This window comes from Phoenix dactylifera, unplaced genomic scaffold, assembly GCF_009389715.1.
Source record: "Phoenix dactylifera cultivar Barhee BC4 unplaced genomic scaffold, palm_55x_up_171113_PBpolish2nd_filt_p 001570F, whole genome shotgun sequence".
Lineage (NCBI taxonomy): Eukaryota > Viridiplantae > Streptophyta > Magnoliopsida > Arecales > Arecaceae > Phoenix > Phoenix dactylifera.
Genome location: NW_024068877.1, coordinates 494 through 13450, shown reverse-complemented (window position 1 = coordinate 13450; position 12957 = coordinate 494). Strand labels below are relative to the sequence as shown.

The 12957-nt window shown below is 40.4% G+C and overlaps 2 protein-coding genes across 2 annotated transcripts; both read left to right on the top strand.

Annotated features, from left to right (window-relative positions):
- Nucleotides 1-268: 268 nt before the first annotated feature.
- LOC120108822 (NAP1-related protein 2-like) lies at nucleotides 269-3497 on the top strand. The gene is made up of 8 exons (XM_039122549.1): nucleotides 269-293; nucleotides 408-412; nucleotides 602-724; nucleotides 832-848; nucleotides 955-1015; nucleotides 1299-1355; nucleotides 1480-1524; nucleotides 3095-3497. Exons 1-8 carry the CDS (start codon nucleotides 269-271, stop codon nucleotides 3164-3166), a joined length of 405 nt encoding a protein of 134 aa, XP_038978477.1. The 3' UTR covers nucleotides 3167-3497.
- Nucleotides 3498-5437: 1940 nt separating this feature from the next.
- LOC103719758 (pathogenesis-related protein 1-like) lies at nucleotides 5438-6544 on the top strand. The gene is made up of 2 exons (XM_008809147.3): nucleotides 5438-5719; nucleotides 5980-6544. The coding sequence occupies exons 1-2, from the start codon at nucleotides 5536-5538 to the stop codon at nucleotides 6279-6281; spliced, it is 486 nt and encodes a 161-aa protein (XP_008807369.1). The 5' UTR covers nucleotides 5438-5535; the 3' UTR covers nucleotides 6282-6544.
- Nucleotides 6545-12957: the final 6413 nt, after the last annotated feature.

Below are 12957 nucleotides of genomic sequence, written 5' to 3'. Positions count from 1 at the left end.
TTGTGGTTAACATCTTTTCTTGGAGGTAGGGTTTAGATAAGATAACTGGGGAATTCCCTGTTCCTTTTGAATTTTAGAAGAAATTCTTTACATCTGATTTCTTCTAAAATTCTTTACATCTGATTTCTTCTAAAATTCTCATGAAGACGCTTCAGGTTCTACACTGCTCTTTAATGTGGGAGGGTGGAGGGATAGAAACAGGGGAAACCCTTCTCTGCTCTCTTTCCCTCTCACCGAACCCTCGCTCGTCCTGATCGAGCGAGCCGGAATGGCGCAGAAGCTCCAGCACATATGTAAACTTTGATGAAATTGCATGTACTGCAAGCATCGCAATCTATACTTGTAGATTTCCACAGTTTATCTTACTGGATATACATTCATTGATTATAGATTTACTATGTTCTTAGGTGTGGTAAGTAAGAAGTGTTAGCTGCATAAATGGTTGAATTGCTTGTTGGTTTTGTTACTTGAGTGTGCTGCTATTCTCATTGAACCTCAATGGATTTGGCTCACTTGTTTACGAGTATGGCAAGTTTCACTTCCTAAAGCTGTATGCCTCTTGCCTGTGTCTGCGATTTGCTAATCTCATTTATGTTTGTAGATTAATGAGGAAGCAAGTGATAAAGTTTTGGAGGTGGAACAGAAATATAACGAGGTTCGCAGACCTGTCTACATTAAACGGAATGAAATCATCCAATCCATTCCAGACTTTTGGTTAACTGCGGTTTGTAATCTCTCTCTTTTTAGTAACTTTATAATTAGGCTACAACCTAATTAGGACACATGTATTCCATTGTTCTCATCTCTACCACATTCATGTTCTATTCATAGAAAGATACTGAACACAAGTCTAACAGTAATATTTGTTGAACATGGTTTTGTATCATTATATGTTGCATGATACTTGGATGCCTGACTTGTTTTCTCATTCTTTGTTTTGATTTTTTAATGCAGTTTCTTTAGTTGGTTTGGTGAAACTGAACTGAAAAATTTCTCAGATGGAGTAACAGATGAGGTAATAATTCATAGTAACATTGGAAAGACTGATTGTTTTGGAGTTTGGACTATTCCAAATCTTTCAAATCAATTTTTCTTTTTATGCTTCTGTTATCATAAAAAAAATTATATGATAACCTGGTCTTGATGTTTGTCTTGTTTTTTTAATCTTCCTATTTTATGAAGTCTGCTATCTTGTATGCAGATTCCTGTTTTCAGTTTTTGAATTAGTTCAAACCTCGAGCTTCTTTTCCTATACATTTTCTGTCTGCTTATGTTTCCTCTACAACAAACTGATGCAGGTGGCAGAGATTATCAAGGAAGATTTATGGCCCAACCCTTTGAAATATTTTAATAATGCAAGTGTTCTCCCTTCCATCCATTACTCTTTCTTTTGTCAAATATTGATATTTCTTCTCACCGAACATCATTTCTGAGTTCACCTAAGACTCTTCTGCACTTTTCAATAATCTGATGATGCAGGAGGCTGATGAGGAGGATTTTGATGGGGATGAAGATGATGAAGAGGTAAATGTCTCACTTGTTTGAGTTTTAAACGAAGCTAGCCAGTTTCTGATGCTGCTGCTGCTGTTGACTTAGTCAAAGGGGTACCTATTATGAATATTGGCCTCCCATTGCTTGTCTATTTTGCTCCAATTTCTTTTGTAGTCAAACTATTTGCTTTTCTATGATTTTATGCACTGTATCTGCAATCCTCATTAGTTGTGCTGCTATTTTTCTGTATCCATATGGATATAAACTGTTTATTTTAGCTTAATGTTGTGCGGGCGTCTAAAACAAACATTGTGTTTGACTCATATCTACATAAATCATATTGTTAAAAAGGAACCTTTAAATAATGGTTGCTAATTTTCCACTACAGTTTTTTCTTCTCAAGTATATGCATGTGTTCTTGTCTGCTGAAGCTTTATGCCCTCATTCTTGAAATCATCATTATTTTACTTCTTGTTGTATTATGATGACTTAAAATTAAGATTTCTTTGGAGAGATTGATATAAAAAATTTAGTGTTTTGATATAAAAATTATTGTTTTGAATTTCAGTTTTCCTGCTGTATGTGTAATTATTGTATCTTTTACCAGAAATAATTATTGTATAGGTTGTATTTCAGAACTAAAAGAACTCTTTGTATCTAAGGTCTGACAATGAGTTATATTTTAAATGGGCTAGTTTAAATTTATATGCATTGCACTGGGAATGTAACTAACAAGCAGTTAGTTGCTTTTGGCTATGCGACTATGGGTAGGATTTTTGATTTCTCAAACTTCTGCTCTCATTTATTCTTTAGTTCCATTTTATTTGTTCTGTGCTCTGTCTTTTGCTTAAGATCCACTCAGCTTTTGTGTTCATTATAAAATTCAATAAAAAAATTCAGCCAAAAAGGATGTATATACTACTCTAGTCTAGCATCTTTACTTGGTGTGGTGACTGATATTATAGTCATCATCCATTCTCTTTTTTTTTTTTCCAAATTCTCCACTTTGAAAAAAAGAATATTTACTGATCCATAGAAGTGCTTCTGCATATTAATATTAATAATTTATGCAACTGATGCAATCTTATTCTTAGACATGTTAATTTTATTTATTTGTTATTTTGTTTAGATGTTTTTGCACTTTTTTACAGAAATAGTGATTGGCAATGGCTTGAATTGACTTTCTCGATGTCCGTGGAAATTTGACTAAATTACAGAGTAGGCAACCCAAAAAAATTTACTCCTATGATTCCTAATAATTCTATCCACTTTGAGGCTTCAGAAGTCTTTATTTGATATATTTTGAAATCTCTGGTGTTTTGCTTCCTGAATATTCTCATGTTCCATTCCTCTGTTCCTAAGCCTTTAATACGGTGCAATCATGATGTTCGATAAGGTATCATGGAGACCTAACAAATGACTATCAAGTAAATTAAAGAGTGAATGCCATGAGATCATCTGTAGACAAGTATAGCACTATATTAAATCATGGACATGAGTTTTGCTTGCTGTAGACCTGTGCTATTGCTGTGTATTATACAATATCTTCTTATTTGCACACACTAATAAATCATGTGTGACCAATTATGCTATTTTTTGTCAGAAGGGATCTGAAGATGATGAGGATGGCGACCAAGATGATGATGAAGAGGAGGATGATGAGGATGATAGTTAATCCCTTGTAGCTTCTTTCATTTTGGCTTCCACCACTTGCTGTGGCGAGTGCAAGGCAAGCTTATGACTATTGAAGGGCTCTTGACTCAAGCGGGCTGACTTTCGATCATGCTTTAAGCTTTGTAGTTGTCAATTTTTGTACTTGGGGAGTTTCATGAGCCCTAGGTATAGCTGGTGGCGTGTCTAAAGCTAGGAGTTTATTTACTGATGTGGGTATTAAATGTTTGATCTTGGACTTATAGCATCTCCGTATCAAGAATCCAGGACTTTGTATGGGCAGCTGCTGCATCATTTTTTATGAACTTGTTTAGTTTTACATCAATTTAATCTGATCTCTTTTCCTCTGTCTTTTAGTTGGTTCTTCTTGATATCTCTGCATGGGGTAAATTTTCTTTTCATCTATGTTCTAGGGTCCGGTCAGTTTGAACTTTTGTATCTCTCGGCTCTCAGTAGCACCACTTGAGTTGTGCGTGCCCATTGTGTTTGTTTTGACTGTGTTGGGCCAGGACCCCACATCGGTCTTCGTCCCAGGAACCAATATATGGGACATTGTGCCCGTTGTGTCGACTAATTACATTTGTCGCATAACAAAATTTTTTTACATAATTTGTCATGCAATATATGGGAGAGAAGTAATGCACAAGCTATTAATCCAACTGGAAAGGATCGGAGCTTAGATTTAGGTCCGCCATCTAAAAAATCACGAATTTTTTTTTAAAAAAAAATAATATTCTAACAACGCTTTAAAGCGTCGTTAAAATCACGAAATTTTTTTAAAAAAAATTAATATTATAACGACGCTTTAAAGCGTCGTTAAAATCAAGAAATTTTTTTTAAAAAAATAATATTCTAACGACGCTTTAAAGTGTCGTTAAAATCAGATTTAACGACGCTTTAAAGCGTCGCTAAAAAGCGTCGCTAATTTCCGACGCTTTTGAAAGCGTCGGAAAATATTTCCCCACTGTAGCATAGGCGACGCTTTACCGACGCTTGGGAAAGCGTCGGGATGGTTTTTACCGACGCTTAAAAGCGTCGCTAAAGGCCAAAAAAAGCGTCGCTAATGTCCAATTTTCTTGTAGTGTCAACAAGATGGCATAGATTATGATGAGACCTTTAGTCCCGTGGTCAAGCCTGCTACAATTTGTACTGTTCTAGCTCTTGCTATTTCTCAACACTAGCATGTATGGCAATTGTACTAGTTCACTTGTTCAAACCTAAGGAAGGATTCCTTCAAACAGGTTGGACTAAATGCAAAGAAGAAAAAAGTTTGTGGAAGAAAATAGTTTCTCTGAATAGTAGATATATACGAATGAGAGGAGAAGATCTTGCATCGCATCATGTAGTTGGATATTAGATACCCTCTTTCATGAATTCCCTAGTACTAGTGCATCTGTCTGTCCCCTACACTGCAGGAATACTGGTGGCTGTGATCCGATGATGAGCCTCTGTACATAAGTTATGAGGCTGATGACCTAAATTTGTACATAAATGGCTTATCCCTTCATGTTCTTGCCAATCATATGTGCACTGCTCGATCCGATCCACAAACTAGCCAGTAAATTATCAATTAGGAAAATGCCAAATAAATTGCTGCTCATTAATTTTTTCCCTTTTATTAGCTTCCACTTCAGGCCTGCATTTCTTCTCAGTATATGGTTGAGCTCAAAAATAGTTGAAAAGTTTTGAGAATAATTTCAGCGATCTCTGAGGCACAAATAACAAACAAGCAAATGATCTATTTACCAAAAAGCAAGCCACCGATCTAAACCCGGAATATATGAGCAGAAGATAGATTATTGGAGATCCGATATTTTTTCTTCTTTCTAACATGCACACCATTGTTGTGTTTGCCAAGGGTTTATTTTCTATGATGAAATATGGGATAAAGATCACTGAGTAATGAGGAGAGTTGGTCGACAAGGACCCTATAAGCTTTTTTCAAGCAACATGGCATCTACTTTGAATACCAACCTCCTCTAAGAGAGAGACCTCAAGGGTGGGGTGGCAACCAGCTGAGCCATGGAACCTGTAAGGTCAATGGTTAGAATGCCATGCATAGACAAGTCTAAGTAGCGATTTCTTAAGTCTATCCCATGTGCGATCTCCGGTCAAGTCTTCAGCGCCCAATCTTTCCAATCTTCTAGATGAGGTTAAACTCACACTGTCCCACTTGTTCTCCAATTTGCATTCAATGGTCAATTAATCTAGAAGCCCACAACGGACCGGCACTTTATCACTCCAATCACTCCACATCTATAAAAAGCCTTCCCCACTCTTTTAAGTCAGGCAAAGCAAAGCAGCTTGTAAACCCTCCTTCATATCAAACCTTCAACACTTCCTCCCTTCTCCTCTGCTACTCCTTGTATCAAGATGGTTGCTGGCTGTGTCACCCTTAAGCAGGAAGTCACAGTCGGTATTGAGAGGCTATGGAAGGCGTTTGCCTGTGACAACCACAACTTGCTACCCAAGGTCTTGCCTGGCTTTTTTGTTAGCGGAGAGATTGTTGAGGGGAATGGCGGAGCCGGCACGATAAAGAAATTTAACTTCACCCCAGGTTTAAAATCTATTTGAAAGCAATATATGTCAAATTTTCCCACCTTTTGTCATAGGATTGTAACTATTCTAGTTGCACCATTCATAATGACCCATCTTCAATATCAGTGCATGACATATGGCTCGAACACTGCTAGATTATACACTTGTCGTAAACCAATGACGAGTGAAATCTACTAACGAAAGATCAAGAATTTGAAAGTGCCAAATTTGTATCTGGATTCATCAACCCTGCTAATTATATTCCTTTGAACAAAGCAGCTGTCAAGGTAGCCAGCTTTGCCAAGGATCATCTGGAAGTGGTGGACCATGAGAGCCACCTGCTGAAGTATGGTGTCATCGAAGGAGGCCTCATCGGGCAGCGGCTCAAGTCGCTGAAGTTTGAGGTCAGATACGAGGTGTCGGGCAATGGTGGTTGCGTGGTGAAGACCAAGATAGAGTATGACACCCTCGACGACAAGCCTCTGAGTGAGCAGGAGCAGGAAGAGTTGAAGGGATGGCTGGTGCTGCCACTGAAGGCTACGGAAGCCTACCTGCTTGCCAACCCCAGTGCATATGCCTGAAGTCTCTTGAGGGACAAATGGCTACAAATACTGTGATTGCTGCTATATGAAGCTGTACGCGCGCTCCTTGTTTTTCTGAGTGCTTCCCTTAGGAGGTACCCTAGGTGGCTTGAATAATTTGATGATAACGAGGTGAAGTAATGGTGTGCGTCACCTTCTGTTGCTTTCCCTTTTTTCCCCTTTATTTTCCTATAACATATCATGTAACGTGTTACTTACGTATAAATGGATGCTGTGAGCCTAGCGTTCTATTCATAAGGTTTCGTCGGTTCTTTTTCCTTTCTTCTCTTATTGTTTTTCCAAGTAAACGGGACATCAGTTAAATAAACGTTCGAGTGACTACTCTGTGAACTTAAGCCTAGTTGCAATCTTTTTGTTTATTATTATTAGTATGTTTTCTTTTGGAGAACGGCGACTAAGTCAGGATCAAGAAATGAATTCCACAAAAGCAAGGGGAGTTGCACCTCAATAGAGATCTTGGAGCTTTTTAGAATTGCACCAACTTTAAGCTGAAAAATGGTCATAGCATTCGCTTTTGGCATGACTCATAGATTCACTCTATTCTATTAGCATCTCTCTTTGACAATTTGTATGTCAAAGTTATCAAAAGATGCGCTACTATGGTATCATATAGGAACCAGGCGTGCTTTAAAGCAGAACATCAAACGATGAGGTCCTCTCTCTCTCTCTCTATATATATATATGAATCAAACCAAACTGAAGCATCTTTTGGATCTCCTATCTCTAAATTGACCTTCAAGAGCAGTATGTGCCGCTGTGAAAGCTAACCGAGAACGGTATCTTCTTAGTTCAATCTTTTTACAATTTCTTTAATAATAGTGGTGTTCTCTCTGTCCATTCTACAAATTCATTTGGAAAATTGCAGTACCTGAAAAGTAAAAGTTCTTTTTTTTGGTTGGCTTAACAGACCACGTACAGTCGAGGTCATATTGCTGGGCGGTGAGCTCGGGATGCCCTTTGTGGAGTTAATATAGAAATTGCATCTCATTTATTCATCAAGTGTCCCGTTCACTATAAGAATCATGTTCACTCTAAAGTTGTGCCTAAAGTTACAAGGTTGGAAAGCTTTTTGGACAACCTCAAGATGCAAAAGGATACGCACACCGTTTGGAAGGACCAAGGATCAACTCATCACCACATTTTGCTGGCAAATTTGGCTCGAGAAAAATCCAAGACCAAGGAAAAAAAATCTCCAGTCAGAGCTATCCTATGCAAGACTATTCAGACATCCAAGCTTGGAGCAATCTTTGTTCAAACAAAGACGTTGTTGACGGTCACAAAAAAATATGGATCCTCTTTGTCTCGTCATTGACGCACTCTAGCTAAATAAAAATATCTCATCCTTGTAAGCGTCTCGCTTGCAACAAGAAAAGGGCATCACCTAAAAAGTTTCAGATTGGTTACAACGGGCGTACACTTGTTCTATTTTTGGGCGGAGATGAGGGCTGCTTGGGCTAGACTCAGACATGCGCGTAACTTCTTGAGAGCTGATACCATTATATTGGAAGACAACTCAGCGACAGTAATCAGCTGGATCTAGAGGCAAACAGGAGATGTGGGCTCAAACTCCCTGATTCAAAATATTTGCCCAATGGATACAATCCGCTCATGGTAAGACTTTATATGGGTTCGATGTACTCTTATCTTCAACGAATGGTCCAGCATTCAATGATGGTCGTAGTTGTTCTGCCTTTGTGGTGAGGCATGTTTATAGGGGGCAATAGTGTAGTGACTAGATGGCCTTTTTTGTGGCGGATCATTCGGAAGGACTCCCATGGACTCCGCAGGCTCATATATTCAGTATATTTAGAGATGGCCTCAATACTTTTCTAATTAAAGTTGAATCTCTGCCACAATCATCTCCAGCTGATTCTATAGATCCTCTAGCTAATTCAGCCAATACTTTCCTAATTGAAGCTGAATCTTTGCCACAATCATCTCCAACTGATTCTTTGGATCCTCCAGCTAATTTAGCCAATACTTTTCTAATTTAAGCTGAATCTCCGCCACAATCATCTCTAGCTAATTCTCCAGATCCTCCAGCCAATTCAGCCAATACTTTTCTAATCGAAGCTGGATCTCTGCCAGAATCATCTCTAGCTGATTCTTCGAATCTTCCTGCTAAATCAGCCAATACTTTTCTAATTTAACCTGAATCTCTGCCACAATCATCTCTAGCTGATTCTTTGGAGTGAGGCATGTTTACAGGGGGCAATAGTGCTGTGGACTAGATGACTACTTTTGTGGCGGATTATTCGAAAGGGCTCCCATAGACTCCAGAGGCTCATATATTCAGTATATCTAGGGATATTTTATTTTTTGACTTTTAGAGCTGTATTCATACCAACCCTGTATAATAGGCTGGCAAAAAAAAATCTAAAATAGAGAAGCAATACCATCAAAAGTAATTATATTCTGCACCCGATCTACCAGCTTGGCTATAGATCAGATCAATATTAACCCACCACGTGTCCATGGAATAAAAAATAAACCCTATCGAAGGATTGGAATGGTTAGGTTGTATGTTCTACACGAAAGAATGCTCGTTCTTCTTTCACAATATCGAGTGTTGGATCTGAAAGCATTCCGAACTCCTTTATTTCATTCATCAGCCTATACAGATCTCAAAGCGATCATTGCATGATTCAATGGTGGATTCGACACCGGTGCCCTAGCTTCTTCCTCAGCCCCGGGCACCGTTCCAAGCTCGTTGCATTCCTCAAAGAAAGACCACTCTTTCGCCCGCCGCCGCCGCCTGCACCATGGACGAAGGCGCAGTCATTCGCTTTATTCCATCTTGCTTTCGGTCATCCCCTCTGGAGGGGCGAGAGGAGCGTGCAATGTCTCCACCCGTGCCCCATAGCCTCTCTCGAAGGAAGAATACAGTAATCCCCTCTCCTCCGCCCTCCCCAACCTTCTTATAAATGCCCTCACCCTCCCCCAGGCTTCCCTTTGTAGCAGCAGATTTGCTTCTTGGTCCTCCCCATCGTCATGGCCATCTCCCTCCTTGCTTTCACCGCATTCCTCCTCCTCGTCCTCGATCTCGAGGAGGGCTACGTCTTCCCCACCGCCGCGGCCCCCGAGGGCATCCGTCGGTCGTCGAGTTTCCCAATGTCAATGATTCCAACAGTTATTGGGTGCATGAGTGCTATGTTAAACTCGATCATTGACTTTTTCCCCTTTTTTCTTAATTTCTTTGAGAATATGCTATTTAGCATCGGTTTGTGTGCTTGTAAACTTCAATCTTTTATTTTTTTTTTGTCAGTTGTGTTAGAGATAATATTGAATCTCTGCCACAATCATCTCCAGCTTCGGATCCTCTAGCTAATTCAGCCAGTACTTTTCTAATTTAAGCTGAATCTCTGCCACAATCATCTCCAGCTGATTCTCCATATCATCCAGCCAATTCAGCCGATACCTTCCTAATTAAAGCTAGATCTCTGCCATAATCATCTCTAGCTGATTCTTTGAATCCTCCAGTTAATTCAGCCAATACTTTCTTAATTAAGCTGAATCTCTACCGCAATCATCTCCAGCTGATTCTTCGGATCCTCCAGCTAATTCAGCCAATACTTTCCTAATTTAAGCTGATCTCACACGATTACAGATGATAGTTTTGTACAGCCTAGGACACTTGTTATTTTTTCTTGAAACCTTGTTTTCTATACTTAACACATGTACAGTACATCTATATTAATGCAAAACATCAAAGGCCTAGTATGTTTTTGTACCACCTGTTATCTTTCATAGTATTAGAGTCTTGCAAATATTAGGTTTTGCCATTAATGTTCCTATGGCGCACTCTGATGCTATTTCCTCTCAACAACTTAATCTGCCTACTTTGAATGTGAAATTGTCTAGCCCTAATGAGTACCTTGGTTGGGTGGCTACGTTCCTGCCACTACTTCGAAGCTATGATCTCATTGGCTTCGTTGATGGATCGAAACCAGCACTTGTGCAATTTGTTAATGATGCTGCAAAGATTGCTGGTATTATTAATACAGAATATGCCAAATGGTATAAATTGGATCAAACTCTACTTACCTTCATACTGTCTACTCTAGAACCATCACTTCTCTCTTCTATGTATGGATTGAATACTTTCCAAGTAGCCTGAGAATCAATCACAACAAGATTTGCTTCCCAATCTTGATCCAGAAACTCACCTCAAGAAGCAATCGCAGACTCTACAACAAGGTAACCTCCGTTGCTGTTATGAGTATCTAACTCAGGCTAAGCTCTCTGCAGATCAACTCTCGACTGTGGGATAGCCAATCTTAGATGCTGATCTTATCTCCTATGTCACAAATGGCCTCAATCCTCACTTTGTTGAATTTATTACTGCTCTGACAATCTCTGTGTGACACCAGGCTATGAGTTTCACTGATTTCCATTAAGAATTATTCAATTATGAGATGATGCTTGTGTTAGCACATCTCCTAATTCTAGGAGACTTGATGTGGCCCACTTGATCAAGCTTATCCCACATCAAGATAAACCTCGTTTAAATGGTGATTAAATCCAATAAAGAAAGATGTTATATGGAGTTTATCTTATCTGGTAGTTTCTGTGATGGATGAAAACTAATTAGAGATAAACCTTAAAGATAAAGATCCATGTTCCTAACCTAGCACTATAAATGTGGATCCATCGCTTAAGGTACTTAAGTCCTGCGGTTGGAAGCTCCAAATCTTCTATTTCTCCTGCAGATCTCTTCTTCTTCTTATGGGCGAAGGTTAGTAAAAATTTGTTTACTTTATGAAATCTTCTGCTGCGCATAGTTTTTCTTATATTGTGGCATCAAAGCCTATCTTTGGCTCATGTTGTTTAGCATCAATGGAGAATTTATATTATTTAAGCATGTGAAAATAGTTTTGTTTGGGCGACGCGGGACTAAACCCATCTTATTCCATCTTCCTCCTCGTTTTCTACTCCTAAAATTCCCCTTACCAACAGATCTGGCCATGAATCATTCTTTGATTTCTTGGCTAGATCTGATTCATGAAGGATGAGAGAACGAAGGGGAAGAAGAGGAAGAACAGCAAGGGAGGCTTCCCGCCGCTGGACGGCCGCCCTATGCCGTGCGACGGAAGTGAGTCCAGGCGGCTCGCACGCCTCCGCCGCGGGCGGACGTCGCTGCCCAAAGGGCAATCATTGCGATGCCACCTCCATCACGGGTCGAAGCGGCTGAATCAGGCCTCCCTCGCCAGCCATGGCCGCCGCCGCCCACGGCTGCCATGGCTGACGGCGGAAGGGGAAATGGGAGAGAAAGCCACGGCCGCCGCCGAGGCGCCGTGGCCTCCTCTCCCGGTGGCCGGAAAGGCCACTGGCCGGGCGCGGCAATGAATCTCCGCCGGGCCGCGCCACCATAAAAAAACAAAAACAAAAAAGGAGATGAAGGGGGTCTTCTTCCCACCGTGTCTTCTTCCCGTCGGAGGGAGCAGCGCGGCGCCGCGCGCTCACGCCGGCGGCCACTCGTGGGAGGCCTCTCCGGCCGCATGGGAGGAGGAGGGAGGAGGCGGCCGCCGCCGCCGGTTTGGCTCCCTCTTCTTCTCCCTCTTTGGATCGGTTGGGGAAGAAGATGAAGGAGAAGAGGTTTCGGGTTCGGGCTTGAAACCCGAAACCCGAAACCCGAAACCCAAATCCGTTTGGCTGAAAAAAGGGAAGTTTTACAGTTAACCCCCTTCAGTATGTTAATTCAGAAAACGGTGCTTCCGAAATTTATACTTAATCCCCAGGGGAAATCAAAATTACATAAAGGTTCTTGAATATGTTTAAGAGACCCCTGACATATGTTATTTCACAAAAGGGTGATACATGCATAAGACAAAGATGATTAAATTTTTGCATATTTGTGGTGACGAGCCAAAGCATCTTATAAATTTTTGAATGCTTTAATTTAGTCAATGGTGAACAAAGTCACACAGCACGTTTTAAAGTGTCCAAGAGGCTCTTCAAGGCAAAGATGCACGAAGGGCAGTCTGTCCATGATCACTGTTTGACTATGATTCAAGGATCTAGAGGAGCTTGAGAAGCTCGGCATGACCATGCACAAGAATTGCAAGTGGATTTGATCCTGCAATCCCTTCCAGATTCATTTGGGCAGTTTAATAGTAAACTACCATATGAATAAAATTGATTGCACCAAGATCGAATTGTTAAATATGTTGGTAACTGCTGAAGGGGCCTTGAAAGGTTCAAGGGCACTGTTCTCCGCTGCAGAGTTGGCTGCTACTTTCAAGAGAAAGTCTACTTGGAAGAAGAAAAAGTCCGTGAAGAAGCAGAAGAGCGAGAAAAGCCAAAGAAAGAACTTGAAGAGAAAAAGGCTGATGACAAAGGAAATGTTTCCACTGCAACGTCGCGACGGTCATTGGAAGAGAAACTGTCCTTTATATCTCGAGAGCCTGAAGAACAAAAAGGGAGACACACCTTCAGAAGGTATATTAGACCTGCTCGTTATTAAAACTAATGTTATGGTTTCTTCTACTTCTAATTGGGTTATTGATTCTGGTTCTAGTACTCACTTGTGCACTACTATGCAGGATCTAAAGAAAGTAAAAGGCTAGTGGAAGGTGCAGTAACCCTTTGGGTTGGCAACGGTGCAAAAGTTACTATTGTAGCTGTGGGCACCTATCCTCTACGACTAACCGTCTGG

Excerpts from the sequence above, each read along its gene's own strand:
- LOC103719758 (XM_008809147.3), top strand. The coding sequence starts at position 5,536 with ATGGTTGCTGGCTGTGTCACCCTTAAGCAGGAAGTCACAGTCGGTATT. Across the intron at positions 5,720-5,979 it reads GAAATTTAACTTCACCCCAG|CTGTCAAGGTAGCCAGCTTT; the intron begins GTTTAAAATCTA and ends TGAACAAAGCAG.
- LOC120108822 (XM_039122549.1), top strand. The coding sequence starts at position 269 with ATGGCGCAGAAGCTCCAGCACATAT. Across the intron at positions 1,016-1,298 it reads CAGATGGAGTAACAGATGAG|GTGGCAGAGATTATCAAGGA; the intron begins GTAATAATTCAT and ends AAACTGATGCAG. Across the intron at positions 1,356-1,479 it reads CTTTGAAATATTTTAATAAT|GAGGCTGATGAGGAGGATTT; the intron begins GCAAGTGTTCTC and ends CTGATGATGCAG.